At 58.3% G+C, this 13,985-nt stretch overlaps 1 protein-coding gene across 1 annotated transcript; it reads right to left on the bottom strand.

Moving 5' to 3' along the window:
* Nucleotides 1-48: 48 nt before the first annotated feature.
* On the bottom strand, nucleotides 49-13,750 carry CERS1 (ceramide synthase 1). Its single transcript, XM_065652778.1, has 7 exons — nucleotides 13,499-13,750; nucleotides 5,471-5,630; nucleotides 4,830-5,010; nucleotides 3,601-3,762; nucleotides 2,565-2,712; nucleotides 1,868-2,016; nucleotides 49-1,666 (listed from the first exon to the last, which is right to left on the bottom strand). The coding sequence occupies exons 1-7, from the start codon at nucleotides 13,718-13,720 to the stop codon at nucleotides 1,624-1,626; spliced, it is 1,065 nt and encodes a 354-aa protein (XP_065508850.1). The 5' UTR covers nucleotides 13,721-13,750; the 3' UTR covers nucleotides 49-1,623.
* Between the last annotated feature and the right edge of the window lie 235 nt (nucleotides 13,751-13,985).

Raw genomic sequence — 13,985 nt, 5'->3', positions numbered from 1 at the left:
TTTGTTTTTTTCTTTTTTTCCTTTTCCAATCACAGCATCCAACATCTCTCCCTCAAGCTCATCAAAACCCAGCTCAACGAACCTTCAGACCCCCGTTCAGCTCCCGGCCGCACACGCCGCTCTGCCCACGAGACACGAAAAGCCACCGGCACCCACCGCGGCACAGCCCCGTTACACACACACAGCTGAACGGGAAACCCTGGCCAGGCTGGTACCATAAAACCGAGTCTACCCACATGGACTCTGTACTGCCGTCATCCCAATTCGGCACCGTCGCTGCCCCAGCCGAGCAGAAAGACGCCTGGGATATAGTGGTTCCTTTCATTTCCTTCTTCCCGCAAACCCCACTCAAAAGCCGAGGAACTAAAGCACCGAGATGCCCCCTCTGAACCCGCCCGGGGTGACGGATCCTGCCACAGCTCCAGGCAGTTTCCCTCAGCCCAAGTCACATTTTGCTTTCTTTTTAGCAAGGAACTTTGCCTCTGGCTGACACAATGAGCCTGGAGTTGAGTCAATATGACAGACGCAAAAATAAAAGGAAAAAAAAAAAAACCACAAACCAAAACTAAACAAACCAACAATTAACCAGCCTCTGATGCCTGGAATTAACACCCTGGATCCTCCTGTGCTGCCTGGTGTCCCTGGCTGGGTAGAAGCTCCGCTTCCCAGGGAGGACACAGGAGCGGAGGGTCCCAGCCCTGCGAGAGGAGAGCGACGGGACGGCCTCGGTCTGAGACGCTGGAAAACGCACAGGAATTCCCCCCAGAGACACCCAGCCCAGCCTCGGTGACCGGCGAGGCCGGTGCTGCCTGGAAAACCAGCCCGGGGAGCACAAACTATTTGTTATTTACTTGAACAAGCAGCCATGGCTGGGGCAAGAGCCTTGAGATCCCTCAGCAGGGGAGCCTGCAGGACTGGGACTGGATTTTGTAGCAACTAGAAGACTTAAATAGGCTTTTTAAGCAAATTACATCTCCTGGCCATCGTCTGGCAGGACAGGAGGCTGGAATAACGCGCCGGGGCTGGGTTTCCAGGCAGAGCTGCAATGGGAGCTGTGCTGCGTCCCCAGGCGTGTGGCAGCTCCGTGCCCAAGGAGAAGGCTCGGGGTGCTCCGTGTCACCTCTGCAGTCCCCGCTCGGCAGCTGAAGAGCTGGCTTGGGGCTCCCCGGGCCTGGGATTCCATCGATTCCGATGTTGAGAGGACGTTTCCCTCCCCAGTTTGATGCTGTGTCAGAGGACAGGAGCCTCCACCAGCTGCTGAGGAAGCGTCGGTGCGGGGGGTCCAACAATAAAGATGGGAGAAATCGCAAAGAGACCGAGAAGAGCCGAGGGATGGAGTGACAGAGAAACACCAGGGGACCTAAAGCCAGCTCCAAATCCCACCTGGACCAGCAAAGCCTCCCAGCTGACCCAGCACAGACCGGCTACAGAAAAAGCATCAGGTCACAGGTGAACCCGGCGGGGGCCTCATCCTGTCAGTGGCATCTCCCCCCGGCGCTGGGCGGGGGTCAGGGGGTGTCGGGGGTGAAGTTCTTTCTCCTTGTGCCGTTCGTTCGCTGGGTTTGAGCGCGGGGTCCTGGGTCAGTCCCCAGCTCCAGCCGGGCTGCGGCGGCCGCGCGTCCCTTATAACCGCTTGTCTTTTATAAGTCCGTTCTTCAGGTGCAGCCTGCGAAACAGAGCACAGCGCACAGTGAGCTTTGGCCTCTGTATCTTCCTGAGACTTACGGCAATGTTCTACGCTCTGTGCCACGGAATCCTGCTCTCCTGTTTTCCGGGAAGCCTTCGGCAGCGGCTCCAGAGCCCTGGGGTCGGCCAGCCCCTGTCCCCCAGCCCGCAGTGCTGTACCTGTGTCACCCCCACCACGTACCCTTCTTTCAGAGCGCTGGGCAGCTGCAGTCCAGCCTCTTTCTTCTTGGCCATCGCGGTTTTCTTGCTGACCTCCACGTCGTACTCGCGCACGTCGTTCACCTCTTTCATCTGCCCCATCAGCACCTTGGCCACGAACAGGACGATGTACTGCGCGGGGAGAGACACCGTCAGCCGCAAACCCCAAGGCTTTGGGCTGTTCCACCCAACCCACTCACTCCCGGTTGCCAACTGGGACCTTTCTGCACTGTCCTGCACCCCCAGAAGGGCAGAGCAGACCCCTCCGGGACGCCCAAATCCCGCGGCTGTGATTGATGACCCGTAACTGCCATTAACCGATTCAATCCCCGCTGCAGGATGAGCTCAGACACTACCCAGCTCTGCCCAGGGTTGAGACAAGTCCACCCTTGTCACCCCCCGCCCATCCTCAGGATGCCAGAACATTTACACCCGCGTCAAGTGCCAGCCTGTCCCAGCTGCTGTTATCACTCCCCTGGTCCCGGGGGTGCGAGACAGTCTGAATTCCAGCACAGAGAAACCCCCCGGGCACTGACGGGGTTTCCCTCCTCCCCTCCAAGCCACCCCCATGGCACCCGAGCCAGCTCCGTCCCTGCCATCGCCAGCGCAGCAGGCGCCGTGCGGGAGCCGCGGAGGAGGGAGAAATTAAGCGTAGGGGTTGCTGAGCTCCCCCTACTCACCAGAAACCAGTAGATGTTCATCAGAGTGAGGACAAGGAGCAGAGCATTGAAGAAGAAGTAGAAGGGGATATTAGGGACCGACTGGAGGCTGGAGTAGCAAGTGGCGTAGAGCACCTTGAGGGGGAACCAGTAGAGACGGAACCAGAACCTGCCGGGGCAGAGGGAGCAGGGTGGGTTGAACGATCCCACGGGGATGCCGGGGGAAGCGCCAGAGCCCGCGCAGCCTCCCCCAGCGCGAGCTCCTGCTCCGGGCAGCCCTCGCGCCCGCCAGGCTCGGCTCTCGCGTCCGGCCGGGGTTTAACAGCCTGGCTCTAGGCGGGACTTCAAACACGCCCTGCGAAACGGCAGAATACGGTTTCCGCGGGCAGAAAGGCTTGGCAAAGAAAGGGCTTTCTCAGGGGAGAGACGCAGGTCTGCGCCGCAGATCCTCTCAGCTGGATGGGGCACAGGAGGGGAACACAGCCTGAAGGTTTTCTTAGTCCTGTGCATCCCTAGTTGATCGCTAAAAACCTTCCTTGCTCTCCCTTCCCTCAAACTGAGGGCTCTTGTTGCCACCTCTGCTTTTCAGAGCACCCCCTGCAGAGGAGACAAAGGGACAAATGAGGAGCGACAACCTGCGAGTTACCCATCTCTATTCTTCATCTTCTTTTTCTCCTGTCTTGCCCCAGGAGGAAAAAGCAAAGCTGGAATCTGGGACAGCTCCACGTCCCGTCTCCTCCTTGCAAAAAAGCACTTCTTAACGGCTAAAGCTCAGCGAGTGGGAACATGGAAACAGCTCCTCCTCCCCTGGGGTCATTTGTCATGCTGCAAGCGAGATTTCACAGGCACTTTGGTGGTGACAGACGGCAAAGCGACTACAGAGGGATTCCAAACCCAGCATGGGGCCAGGCTCTGCGGGAACCTCTTCCCAAACGTTTTTTTGAAAAAAGGGCTGGTTCCCATGCAGACAAACGTAGCCCGGGGCACTGGGGGGGTTGCAAAAGCTGGCAAGGAGGGTTGGAAACGGGATCAGGGCTGGACAGATGGACAAACTCACCAGCTGACGCTGAAGGCGAGGCAGCCGACGTTGGAGACGATGTCGTTGAGGCGGTGATAGACTCCCCCGCGGTGCTTGAAGTAGACGTTGAGCTTGGTGAACTCCAGCTGAATGTCATTGACGTCGTGCAGGAACAGCACGAGGATGCCCACGTTGTGGTACCTGCGGCAAAGGGCAGCGGGGAGGGAGACGCGTGGGGCAGCGGGTTGAGCAGTGTAGGGGAAAGGGAGCTGGGGGTCCTGGGGACAGCAGGGTGACCATGAGCCAGCACTGGGCCCTTGTGGCCAAGAAGGCCAATGGCATCCTGGGGTGTATTAGAAGGGGGGTGGTCAGTAGGTCCAGAGAGGTTCTCCTTCCCCTCTACTCTGCCCTGGTGAGACCTCATCTGGAATATTGTGTCCAGCTCTGGGCCCCTCAGTTCCAGAAGGACAGGGAACTGCTGGAGAGAGTCCAGCGCAGACACAAAGATGCTGAAGGGAGTGGAGCATCTCCCGTGTGAGGAAAGGCTGAGGAGCTGGGGCTCTTGAGCTTGGAGAAGAGGAGACTGAGGGGTGACCTCATCAATGTTTATAAATATATAAAGGGTGGGTGTCACGAGGATGGAGCCAGGCTCTTCTCAGTGACAACCAACAGTAAGACAAGGGGTAATGGGTTCAAGCTGGAACACAAGAGGTTCCACTTAAATTTGAGAAGAAACTTCTTCTCAGTGAGGGTGACGGAACACTGGACCAGGCTGCCCAGGGGGGGTGTGGATTCTCCTTCTCTGGAGACATCCAAAACCCGCCTGGACGCCTTCCTGTGTAACCTCACCTGGGTGTTCCTGCTCTGGCAGGGGGATTGGACTAGATGATCTTTCGAGGTCCCTTCCAATCCCTAACATTCTGTGATTCTGTGGTTTTGGCCCCCAGCAGCCACAGCCCATCCCGCCGGGAGCACGCAGACCCCCCTGAATAACCCAGACAAGCGGGGCTGGCCCAGCGCAGCGTGCTGAGCGGGGCTCTGGCACCGCGCGGTGGCTCCTGAGCACCGGGATCGCACCGCGATCGCACCGGGATCACACCGCGATCGCACCGGGAGGCAGAGGAGAATCCACGCGCCCCCGGTCAAAGTCCCGCGACGTGCCCACGGGACACGCGCGAGCGCAGAAACGCCGCAGTTTTCGCCGTGTCGTGGCCCGAAACCGTCCCAGGCGGGTCGCGGAGGGACAGTGTCACAGCTTGGGGCCTCACCTGAAGGCGTACGAGAAGGCGATGAGGGTCAGCGTGACCACGTGGTGGAGGAGCATGACGACCGAGTCCTTGCGCCACGTGTCCATGTAGGCGGTGGCGTAGATGGAGTGTCCGTAGAAGCTGCACTGCAACAGGTAGGCGATGGCGATGTCCGTGGGGACGTCCATGCCCTTCTTCCAGTCTGGGGAGGGACAAAGACAGGCGGGTGAACCCAGAGCTCCAGCAGCAGCAGAGACGGGAGCGCAAAGAGCAGCCAGAGCTGCCCCAGCACATCCTCGGGGACTGGAAGGAATCCCGGGTACCCCGGCTCCCAAACTCTGCCTTTGGCATTAGACCCGCTCCCTCTCCTAGATCTCGGGGAGAAGCCTTGATTTACTTCTCTCCAGCATTAATGACTCAATCCCATTCCCCTCTGACACATCCCGGCCCGGCCGGTCTGCAATAGCCACTGGGTGACTCTCTCTGTAACAAAATGAACAGAGACCGTGCCCTTTGGCACCCACGGCATCATTAAAAAAGGCAATTGAGGGGTTCAGTCTTCTCTTTCGCTCACTCCAATTCTTGTTCCCTTGTTCAACCCAGTCGTCCTACGAACCTGGACATCTTAATCCACAGCCACTTCTCCCCAGTTCTTACTGTACCATAAAAGACAGACGGTGGGTCATAGAAGAAGGGGTAGTCAGTGAAGAAGAGCAGGTAGATGCCATATGACCAGGATAACGTGTAGAAAAGCAGCTTCCAGGCACTCTCGGGCATCTTGGCGGCATCTTTCGGCTGCAGGTTGCACCACTCCGCGAAGGGCTGCGAGGAGAAGGGAAAAATATCATCGCACGGGGCAAAGAGACGTGGGGAACCCAGGGCAGAGCGCGCCGAATCTCCAAGAAACTCGAGCACACGTGCACCACCAGACAGGGCAAAGCCAGCGTCACAAACCCCACTTTTCTGGCCTTTACAGCACCAAGAAGGCGGCGCGTCCCGCGCTCTGGGCACCGCTCCATCCCCCCTGGCTCCCGGAGCGGGGCTGACCACAGCTGGCTCGTGCAGAGCACAGGCAATAACTAATAAAATAAAAATAGAGCCCTATCTGCCCAAGGAAACCCAGCAGAGGAAGCCGTAACGATATTATCCTGCGCGTACGGACCTTGTGGTGCTGCCAGCTCCCAGAAAACTGAGAAAGCAAAGTCTGTGCAGAGTCCTAAACCCACAGCCGCTGCTGCTCCCAACCCGCACAGCACAGTCTCCCCTGTGTGGGCAACTGGAGAGGGGCAGATTTGCAGGCGACGTGTCAGCAAAGGCTCTGGCGCTGGGTTCTCTTGCACCTGCCCGTGCTCGCCTCCCTTCCCAGCAGCTTCTCTTGCTGAGCAGCACCAAAACGCTGCTGGTTTTCCCCTCCCTGTGGTTTGCAACATCCCCTCTCACCGGTCAGGACTCCAAAACAGGAGGCAAAGCCACCACGAATACGGGCAAAGCGAGGGGAGGGAGACCGAGCAGTGCTGCGGGTTGCTCGTGCTAATCAGAACGAAACTTTCTCACACCGAGTTCCCCACGTTCGCAAGGATGCTGAGAACCACCCCGTGCTCCCAACTTGTGCTCCGCAATAGTGAGAGAGCCGGGCCACACTTTCGAATCACAGAATCATTTTGGCTGGAAAAAGCCCCTCAAGATCACGGAGTCCAACCATAACCCACCCCGGCACTGCCCCATGTCCTGAGAACCTCATGTCCGTCTGTCCAACCCCTCCAGGGATGGTGACTCCAGCACTGCCCCGGGCAGCCTGTTCCAATGCCCCACAGCCCTTTGGGGAAGAAATTGTTCCCCAGATCCAACCTCAACCTCCCCTGGCGCAACTTGAGGCCGTTTCTTCTTATTGCTTGTTCCTCGGGAGCAGAGCCCAAACCCCCTGGCTCCAACCTCCTTTCAGGCAGTTGTAGAGAACCTGGAGAGTTGTAGAGAACCTGGAGAGTTGTAGAGAACCTGGAGAGTTGTAGAGAACCTGGAGAGTTGTAGAGAACCTGGAGAGTTGTAGAGAACCTGGAGAGTTGTAGAGAACTTGGAAGTCACAGTAAAAGCAAAACCCCAGCGTTAAACAGCCTCAGCTCCCCAGGAGTAAATTTTACTCCAGGAGTAAAATGGAGCAGCCAGTGCTACCCTTGTTCTTACACCGTGAGAGAGACACGAGCGATGCCGCGTGCGCCCTCAGCTCCGCCGCGCTCCGGGCAGGGATGTGTTCCCCCCCCCGAGCAACCCCAGGCACCATCTCTGCTTCTCATCACCAGTGACGGAGCCACATCAGCCCAGCCACAGCTGCAGGGGAGCAGTCAACCGGATAATAAACAAAATGCCTGCAAAGTAACCGTACCCTGCCCCAGGTCAGCACTTTCTGCAGCTCCAGGATGCTCAAAGCTATATTAAGGTCCCAGCTGTCCCCAGGCAGTGGCTGGTCTGGCTCTAACCCCTCTCCGCATCAGATCTTTCAAAGGATTCCACTCCAAGCATTGTCCCAGCCTAAAAAGTGTTTTGTTCGAAGCTCTGAATTTCCCAGAGCTGGGAGCACCGGCCCCACAAAGCTCTTGCCAAGTTGTCCGTCCCCCACTCCAGCCCTGGCCTCGCCGACACATCTCGCACTCGGAGCACGGCCGGCCCCATCGAGGCCAGGAACCCGCGGCTGCCAAGGCTTCTTCCAACCGGAGCCGCGGCAGGAAAAAGAGGAAGACGCTTGAAGGGTGAATAAATAATGCAGAGACAGAAAGTCCCGAGCCCAGAAAGCATAAATTATTTGCGTTTCCATAGAGCGGAGCGGACCGGCAGCTCGGATACGGGACGGCTCGCCCCTGCCCTCCTCAGCCAGGGCTGGATTTAGGCTGCTGAGCTCAGCCGCAAAGCCCGGCTGCGGCTTTGCTGCCCATCGCCGGCCAAGTCATTTCGCTGCTTCTCTGCGCCTCAGCTCCCTGCAAAGGGGGAAGGACACCACGTTTCTACCCCCGGCAGGCAGAGCTGATGACAAGGACCATCACCTGCAGGGCTGGCACGTTCTACTGAGAAAAACCTGTGTTTTATGGACACTCGGAGCCTCTGCAGAAACGGCAGCAGCGCAGCAGATCATCTGATGGACAGTCCACGGCAGCAGCTCCCAGTCTGGAGCAAAAGCAAAGCTTCCAAAAGGGAAGGGCTACTCCGCTCCAGCTGCTGGTGGCCACCACTCCAGGAGGTTTTAAGCCCTGGAGAAACCCTCCTCCTCTCTTAAACCACCATAGGGCATCTCAGGCTGGACCTTGCAAAGGGGAGCTGGCTCTGGAGCAGACACTGGGAAGAACTGGGAGGGAACCAGCATCTCCCAGAGCCCTGACCCGCACAGGGGGCTGGAGGAACAAATTATTGTCCCTGGGGAGGTCCCACCGAAACGTGGGCTGCTCCCACGGGGGAAGCACAAGCCAAGGGGAGCACATCTGCCCTCGCCCCGGGGGCGGGAGATGCACAAGGTGGGGGATGTCCTCTCGCTACCCCGCTGCCGTTCCCATGGCAACGGCACAGAGATGCCTGTTGCTACGGGTGACGGGCGCTGCGGTGGGAGCAGCGGATCCGACTCCGGCTGAAAGAGCCCAAGGCTCTTGGCAAGTGATGTAATGAGGCTTCATTTAAAGGGCGACCGGCTCTTCCTCCTCCCTCCTCCTCGTCAGCCCCACGCAAACCTCCGCAGGCATCTTCTGATTCATTTGTAAAATTACGCGGTGGGAGGGACGTGATTGTTCCCCCGCAGCATCGCTGGGGTGGGGGGAAGGAGCGAAGCGGTGGGTGAGAGCGGTTTGGAGCTGGAAAGAGAAACCAAATGGAAACTGTCGCTGCCCACAGCTCTGCTGAAGTGTCAAAAAAAATACTCCCAGCAAAAAAGCAAACACATGCTCGCTCCCTTTTTACAGCCTCTGGCACTAGGGGAAAGCAGCCAGTCCTCTTCAATCTACAACTGGCTAAAGCAGCAGGACACGAGTCCTTCCAGTTACGGATTGCGGCTTCTTACGGAGGACTCGTGTCCCCCGGGGCGTCCCCAGCTCCTCTGCCCCCTCCCCAGCCCGGAGATGAGGGCCCAGCCAAATCCCAGCCATGTCGCAGCTGGTTTCTGGGCACGCCGAGCTCCCCAGAGGAACACAAAGGAATGGCTGGCACGACGCATCCTCGGCCCAGGGAACTGGCAGCTCTGCATCAGCTTTTACTCAACGCAGACGATAACGATGAGCCAGCAGAGCTCCGATTCAAAACCTGCCCACAACCTACAGCTACCGCCCGTTCCGCGGTGGCAGAGCTCCCCGCAGCCCCGTGCGCGTCTTCCCAGAGCTGTGACGGTGTCTTTGCACCCCAAGGGACCACGTCCCTCCCGCACCCAGCCAGGCTGTCGCTCCTGGACCAGCCGCCACCCCGCGTCGCATCAGGGACATGCCACCGAGCCCGCAGAAGGAAAGACCCAGTGAAATGTCGCTGCTCTCTGAACAACAATAAACGAGTCTCCTGGAGGCTGTGGACCCACGGGCGGGGGCTGTCACCCCACCGTGAAAGGGGATGAACCCAACGGAGCACGACAAGCTCCAGCTCTCAGCGCTCCATCCCTACCCCAGTGCCTCAGTTTCCCTGCCCGTACAGCGGTTCACACACTGGGAAGCTCTGTTACGCTCCGCGTGATGCTTTTCAGATCGACAACACGGCGCTACAACAATAGCAACAAACCAACAGGTTTTATTTCTTCCTCGGTTCCTCCGCAAGCACTAAAATTTGCCTCCGAGAGAGGAATGCAATGGAAGATGCTCTTGGGAGAGGAGACAGAACCTCCCCGTGCCCGGCCGCTGCCGTGGGGAGAGCAGCCCCCGCTCCCAGACGCAGCCGCGCAGCTTCGGCCCCCGAGGTGAAGACAAGACCCATTGTTGTGGTTTTCTCCCCTCGAGTTTCCAGGGTTCGTGCTCCGAACAGCGGGACGAGCCGGGGAGATGATGTGGCAGAGCCTCCTCCCACCCCCGGGCTCGGCAGAGATCGCGTGGGGTGGCGGGTTTTTGGGACAGTGGTAATTCCCCCCCTTAAGCCACACTTGGCAAAACAAGTCTGGACAATACTGTAAGGGTGGAGAAAAGTTGCATAAATCACTGAAAATGTACTAGAGACCCTTGCTTTCCCGCTTCCACATCCTTCCCGGGGCTATACCGTATCACTCACCTAGAAACCCTGCTTTGCAGAGCATATTTTTCAATTTACACAACACCTTTCCTTGCAGAGGACACTGCAATGTCCTACAAATTTGGACACCACTAAGATAGGAAGCTGGCTAGTGTCTGGGCCAAAAATGGAAAACATTCACCCACTGCAGGGGAAAGGCAGGTGGTTGTTAAGGACAGAGGTGATACCTGACGAACAGCACCAGATTCAGAGGCGGCTTTTATACGGAATGGATTTTGTGCACTTACAGACTTAGTGCTGCCTTGGGGACTTTAACTCCCAGCAGCAAAGACGGCTCAGGGTAGGTCAGGGCTGCGAGTGTCTGCCTAGGCTTGCCACAGCTATCCTGGGTCATCTTCGTGCATCAATCCAGGTTTTATCTTAGTTTTATCTATTCAAGTTCACTGCCGAGGCGCTTGGCCTCGGCGCGGCTGGGCTCAGCTGCCCTCCAGAGGTTTGACTAACGCAGAGATGCTCAGGTTGCTGATTTTCAATCGAGCTCCTCCGAGCCCGGCTGCAGGCGCTCCCCAGGCAGGGGACAAGTCAAGGACAGCAGTTTTCGGAGAGCGACGGAGCTCAGACACCGACCGTGGCAGGGGCGCACGCACCGAGGGGGCTTCGTGGGATGGGAACCCTGGCCCAGAACCATCTTGCTCTTCGTTTCTGGAGGTGACCTGCAGCTCCAGCGAGCTCATCCAGAGATGCCCCGAGTATCATTTAAGTCTGTGCACTCAGAGGTCAACAGGACGAAGAGCAGAGACTCTCAGACCAGAGACTCTCAGACCAGACCCCAGGAGGACGGACACGTCTCTCGGGCCTTTGCAGGGATGCCCGTGCTGACTTGGGGGGTCTTTCCCTACCCAACCCACATTTGCTCAGCAAACTGAGACCTTTCCTACACCAAAACAACTCCTTTCTGTATTTGCACCAAGTGAAGATTCTGTAAAGAAGAGGCAACAGGCTAAAAGTTATCTTTGCTCCAAGGATGGTGGGAAAACCACGTCTAACGCACAGCCACCAGCCTTGTCGTTGTAACGGGTGAAAATCCACACTTCCAAATCCTAACCCAGCCCTTCCCAGCACAGGCACAACCTTTACTGCTTCCTCAACCCAACTGCGAGACCTCTCGTGGCAAAGATGTTGCGGGATAAATGCTGCTGTGGTTCTAGGAGAGGGCGAGGAGCCTCCCCGTCCTGCTCTCTCCATCCCGCTGACGCGAACGGGGCCACGCAGAGAGCGCAGGACGAGGCGTGTGGCTCCGACACCCGCGGTTCTCGGAGGAGCCGTCACGGCCAGAGCTACGGTGCAGCTTCGAGGCCTCGCGGTAAGAGTCGCTTCCTCTTCAGACGCAGAGAATCACAATCCAAGCAGCGAGATTTATTATTTGTAGCTAACACGCAGGAAGGTAGCGTTCTCCGGACGCTGAGCGGATTCATTTTTATAATTGTGTTTCAGTCCTTGCAGGGAACACGAAAAGATTCAAAATGAGGAAGGATGCTTTTTGAGTCTGCACTGGGAAGTGAGGTCCTGAGCACGGGAGACATTTCCTCCCAGGGTTAAACAGGAATCATACAATGTCCTGAGTCAGAAGAGACCCACAAGGATAACCAAGTGTGTTTTTCCTCCCTGCCTTCGCTCCCCTCCATGCGATGAAACCTCTCCCTGCTGCAGAGTGATCCGCTCCTGCACTACCTGTACAGAGGCCACGCAGGACAAACCGATTTCCTAAATACTGCCAGAGGTTTTAGAGGAAAGCCACGACCTCCAGCTTTCCCAATAGTAAGTCCAGCAGAAAAAAATAGAAAAAAAGAAAAAAAAAAAAAATCAAACAGAGTAAAACTTCAGATGATTTTAAAATATAGAGTTGTCTCTCTGTACTGCTAGCCTTCCACCTATCTGCTGGGAGAAAACTGATGCTGTCACAATTTCCCTCAGCATCTCATCACTATAACACATGCAGATGCGGCCACAGGACCCGGCTCCAATCAACCCCCCTCGCTCTTCTGCAGTTACAAGCGTGACCCATTTCTCGAGGCAGTGACACCTCGGCGCTCGCACAAGCCGCCGAGCATCCTCCGACAGCTCCGAGCAGACTGCACGGCACGAGGAGCTTTTTTTCACGCTCTGATCACCGCTCGCTCTGTAAAGATGAGCCTTACACGAGGGGAAACCGGAGCACAAAGGAAATTAAGTCTGATTTGTTAGGACAGACCTAGAGCCCAGTCCCAGCGTTCCCAGGCGCTGGACGCTGCCCATCGGTACCCGCAGGCAGATGGGTGCAGGTCACAAGGAGAAATTCAGTCCTACATAAAAAGCCAGCACGTTACCTTGCCTATATGCCACTTTAGCAGCTTCAAATGACTCCAGAGGACTTAGACTGGAACCTCGCGTTACCAGATAAGCAAAGGAAGAGCCGCTTTAAAGGCTCTTGAAGCTACTTGAGGCCTCGTGCCACTGTACTTGTGAGAAAAGGGTCGCCTCTGCATCCCTGAGAGCCGAGGACTATCCCCTGATCCAAAATACTGCATCTCTGTCACTTCTGCCTTTCGAGGCCAGGGTAAATGCAAAGTGCACAGCGTCTCGCTAGAAAAGCGGCATGGAAGAAATCGCCTCAGCTGGGACCGAGCCATCAGAGAGGGGAGGTCTCATTTCATTCCACACGCTTTTCACAGCCAGAAATAAAACAGAGCCGGTCTTCGCTCTCGGGGACATCCAGATCGTCCTGTCCCTTACCAAGTACCATACGAACGAGGAGGGGATGACGGCTGGCAAAGCCGTTGGGCGGCTGCACGGGGGGGCTGCTCGCATCCCTGCGCTCCAGAGAAGGTCAGCCCAGCACTGCAGCACCGCAGCCATCCCCACGCCATCCCCTCCACCGCCGCACCGGCGACGGACCTTTTTTTCCCATGCAAACCGCAGATGACAAGCAGAAACACTGGTTCTTCTTCTTCCCCCATGCAAGAAATAACCCCCAACCCCTCTCAGGACGCAGCTAAGGGAACATGGCAGGGCGGGAGGAGAGCTCGCTGGTGCAGCACGATGCTCCAGGATGCAGCTCCAGGGGAAGGGGAGGCTCTCTAATGGCACATCCCCCCAAAACGGGCAGCCTCGGGTGAAGGGGGGGCTTTCTCATTGCCATATCCCCCAAAAAACATGCAGCCCCGAGGGAAGGGGGCTCTCTCATGCTACATCCCCCTCCCAGCACGAAGCCCTAGAGGAAGCAGAACGTCTTTTTCCGCACAACCAGCTCCCGGGATGTGGCCCCGCATAGCGGAGAAACGACCCCTTCGGTGCAACCGGCGCCGCATCGCCGCCGGTCCCCGGTGCCCCCATCCCGCATCGCCGCCGGTCCCCGGTGCCTCCATCCCGCATCCCACCGCTCCCCGGTGCCCCCATCCCGCATCCCACCGCTCCCCGGTGCCCCCATCCCGCATGTCCCGGTGCCCCGTCCCCCGCGGGGGTCCCGCACTGACCCGAAACACGCATCGTGCGGCGGTTCTGCGCAGCGCGGTCCAGCCCAGGGCGCAGAGCCCGCACAGCAGCAGCTCGGCCCAGCCCAGGTACGCGTTCTCGGCCCAGCTCCGGCGGGCCAGCTCCCAGCCGCAGTCCCCGCAGCCCCGCACGGCCCCGGCCAGGCTGCCGTAGCCCCGCCGGAGCAGCTGCCCGTAGCCGGGCATGGGCTCGGGCACCGGCATGGCCGCTCCCGCCGCCTCACCGCCCGCCCATGGCCCCGCGGGCTCCGCGCAGGCTCCGCGAGGGGCGGGACGGGGCCGGGACTCCCCTCCCCGCCGGTACCGGGGCTGGAGAGCCGCCCCCCCGGCCCCACTGCGGAGCTGAGGGCGGGAGAAGCCGCTTCCCCCCCCCCCGCCTCCGGAGCGGCGGCTCATTAGGTGCCCGTTAATCAGCGTGGAGCTGAGCAGCAGCTCATTAGGTGCCCGTTAATCGGCACAGGCACTCGGT

The sequence above is a fragment of the Caloenas nicobarica genome, chromosome 27 (genome assembly GCF_036013445.1).
Source record: "Caloenas nicobarica isolate bCalNic1 chromosome 27, bCalNic1.hap1, whole genome shotgun sequence".
Classification (NCBI taxonomy): Eukaryota; Metazoa; Chordata; class Aves; order Columbiformes; family Columbidae; genus Caloenas; species Caloenas nicobarica.
This window is presented reverse-complemented; position numbering and strand designations above follow the sequence as displayed.

What these genes read in the sequence shown, in the direction of transcription:
- CERS1 (XM_065652778.1), bottom strand. Translation starts at nt 13,720, where the DNA reads ATGCCGGTGCCCGAGCCCATGCCCGGCTACGGGCAGCTGCTCCGGCGG. An exon ending in CCCACCGTCTGTCTTTTATG is followed by an intron (nt 5,011 to 5,470) that starts GTACAGTAAGAA and finishes GTCCCTCCCCAG; the next exon opens with ACTGGAAGAAGGGCATGGAC. An exon ending in CCCAGCGCTCTGAAAGAAGG is followed by an intron (nt 1,667 to 1,867) that starts GTACGTGGTGGG and finishes TCTGTTTCGCAG; the next exon opens with GCTGCACCTGAAGAACGGAC.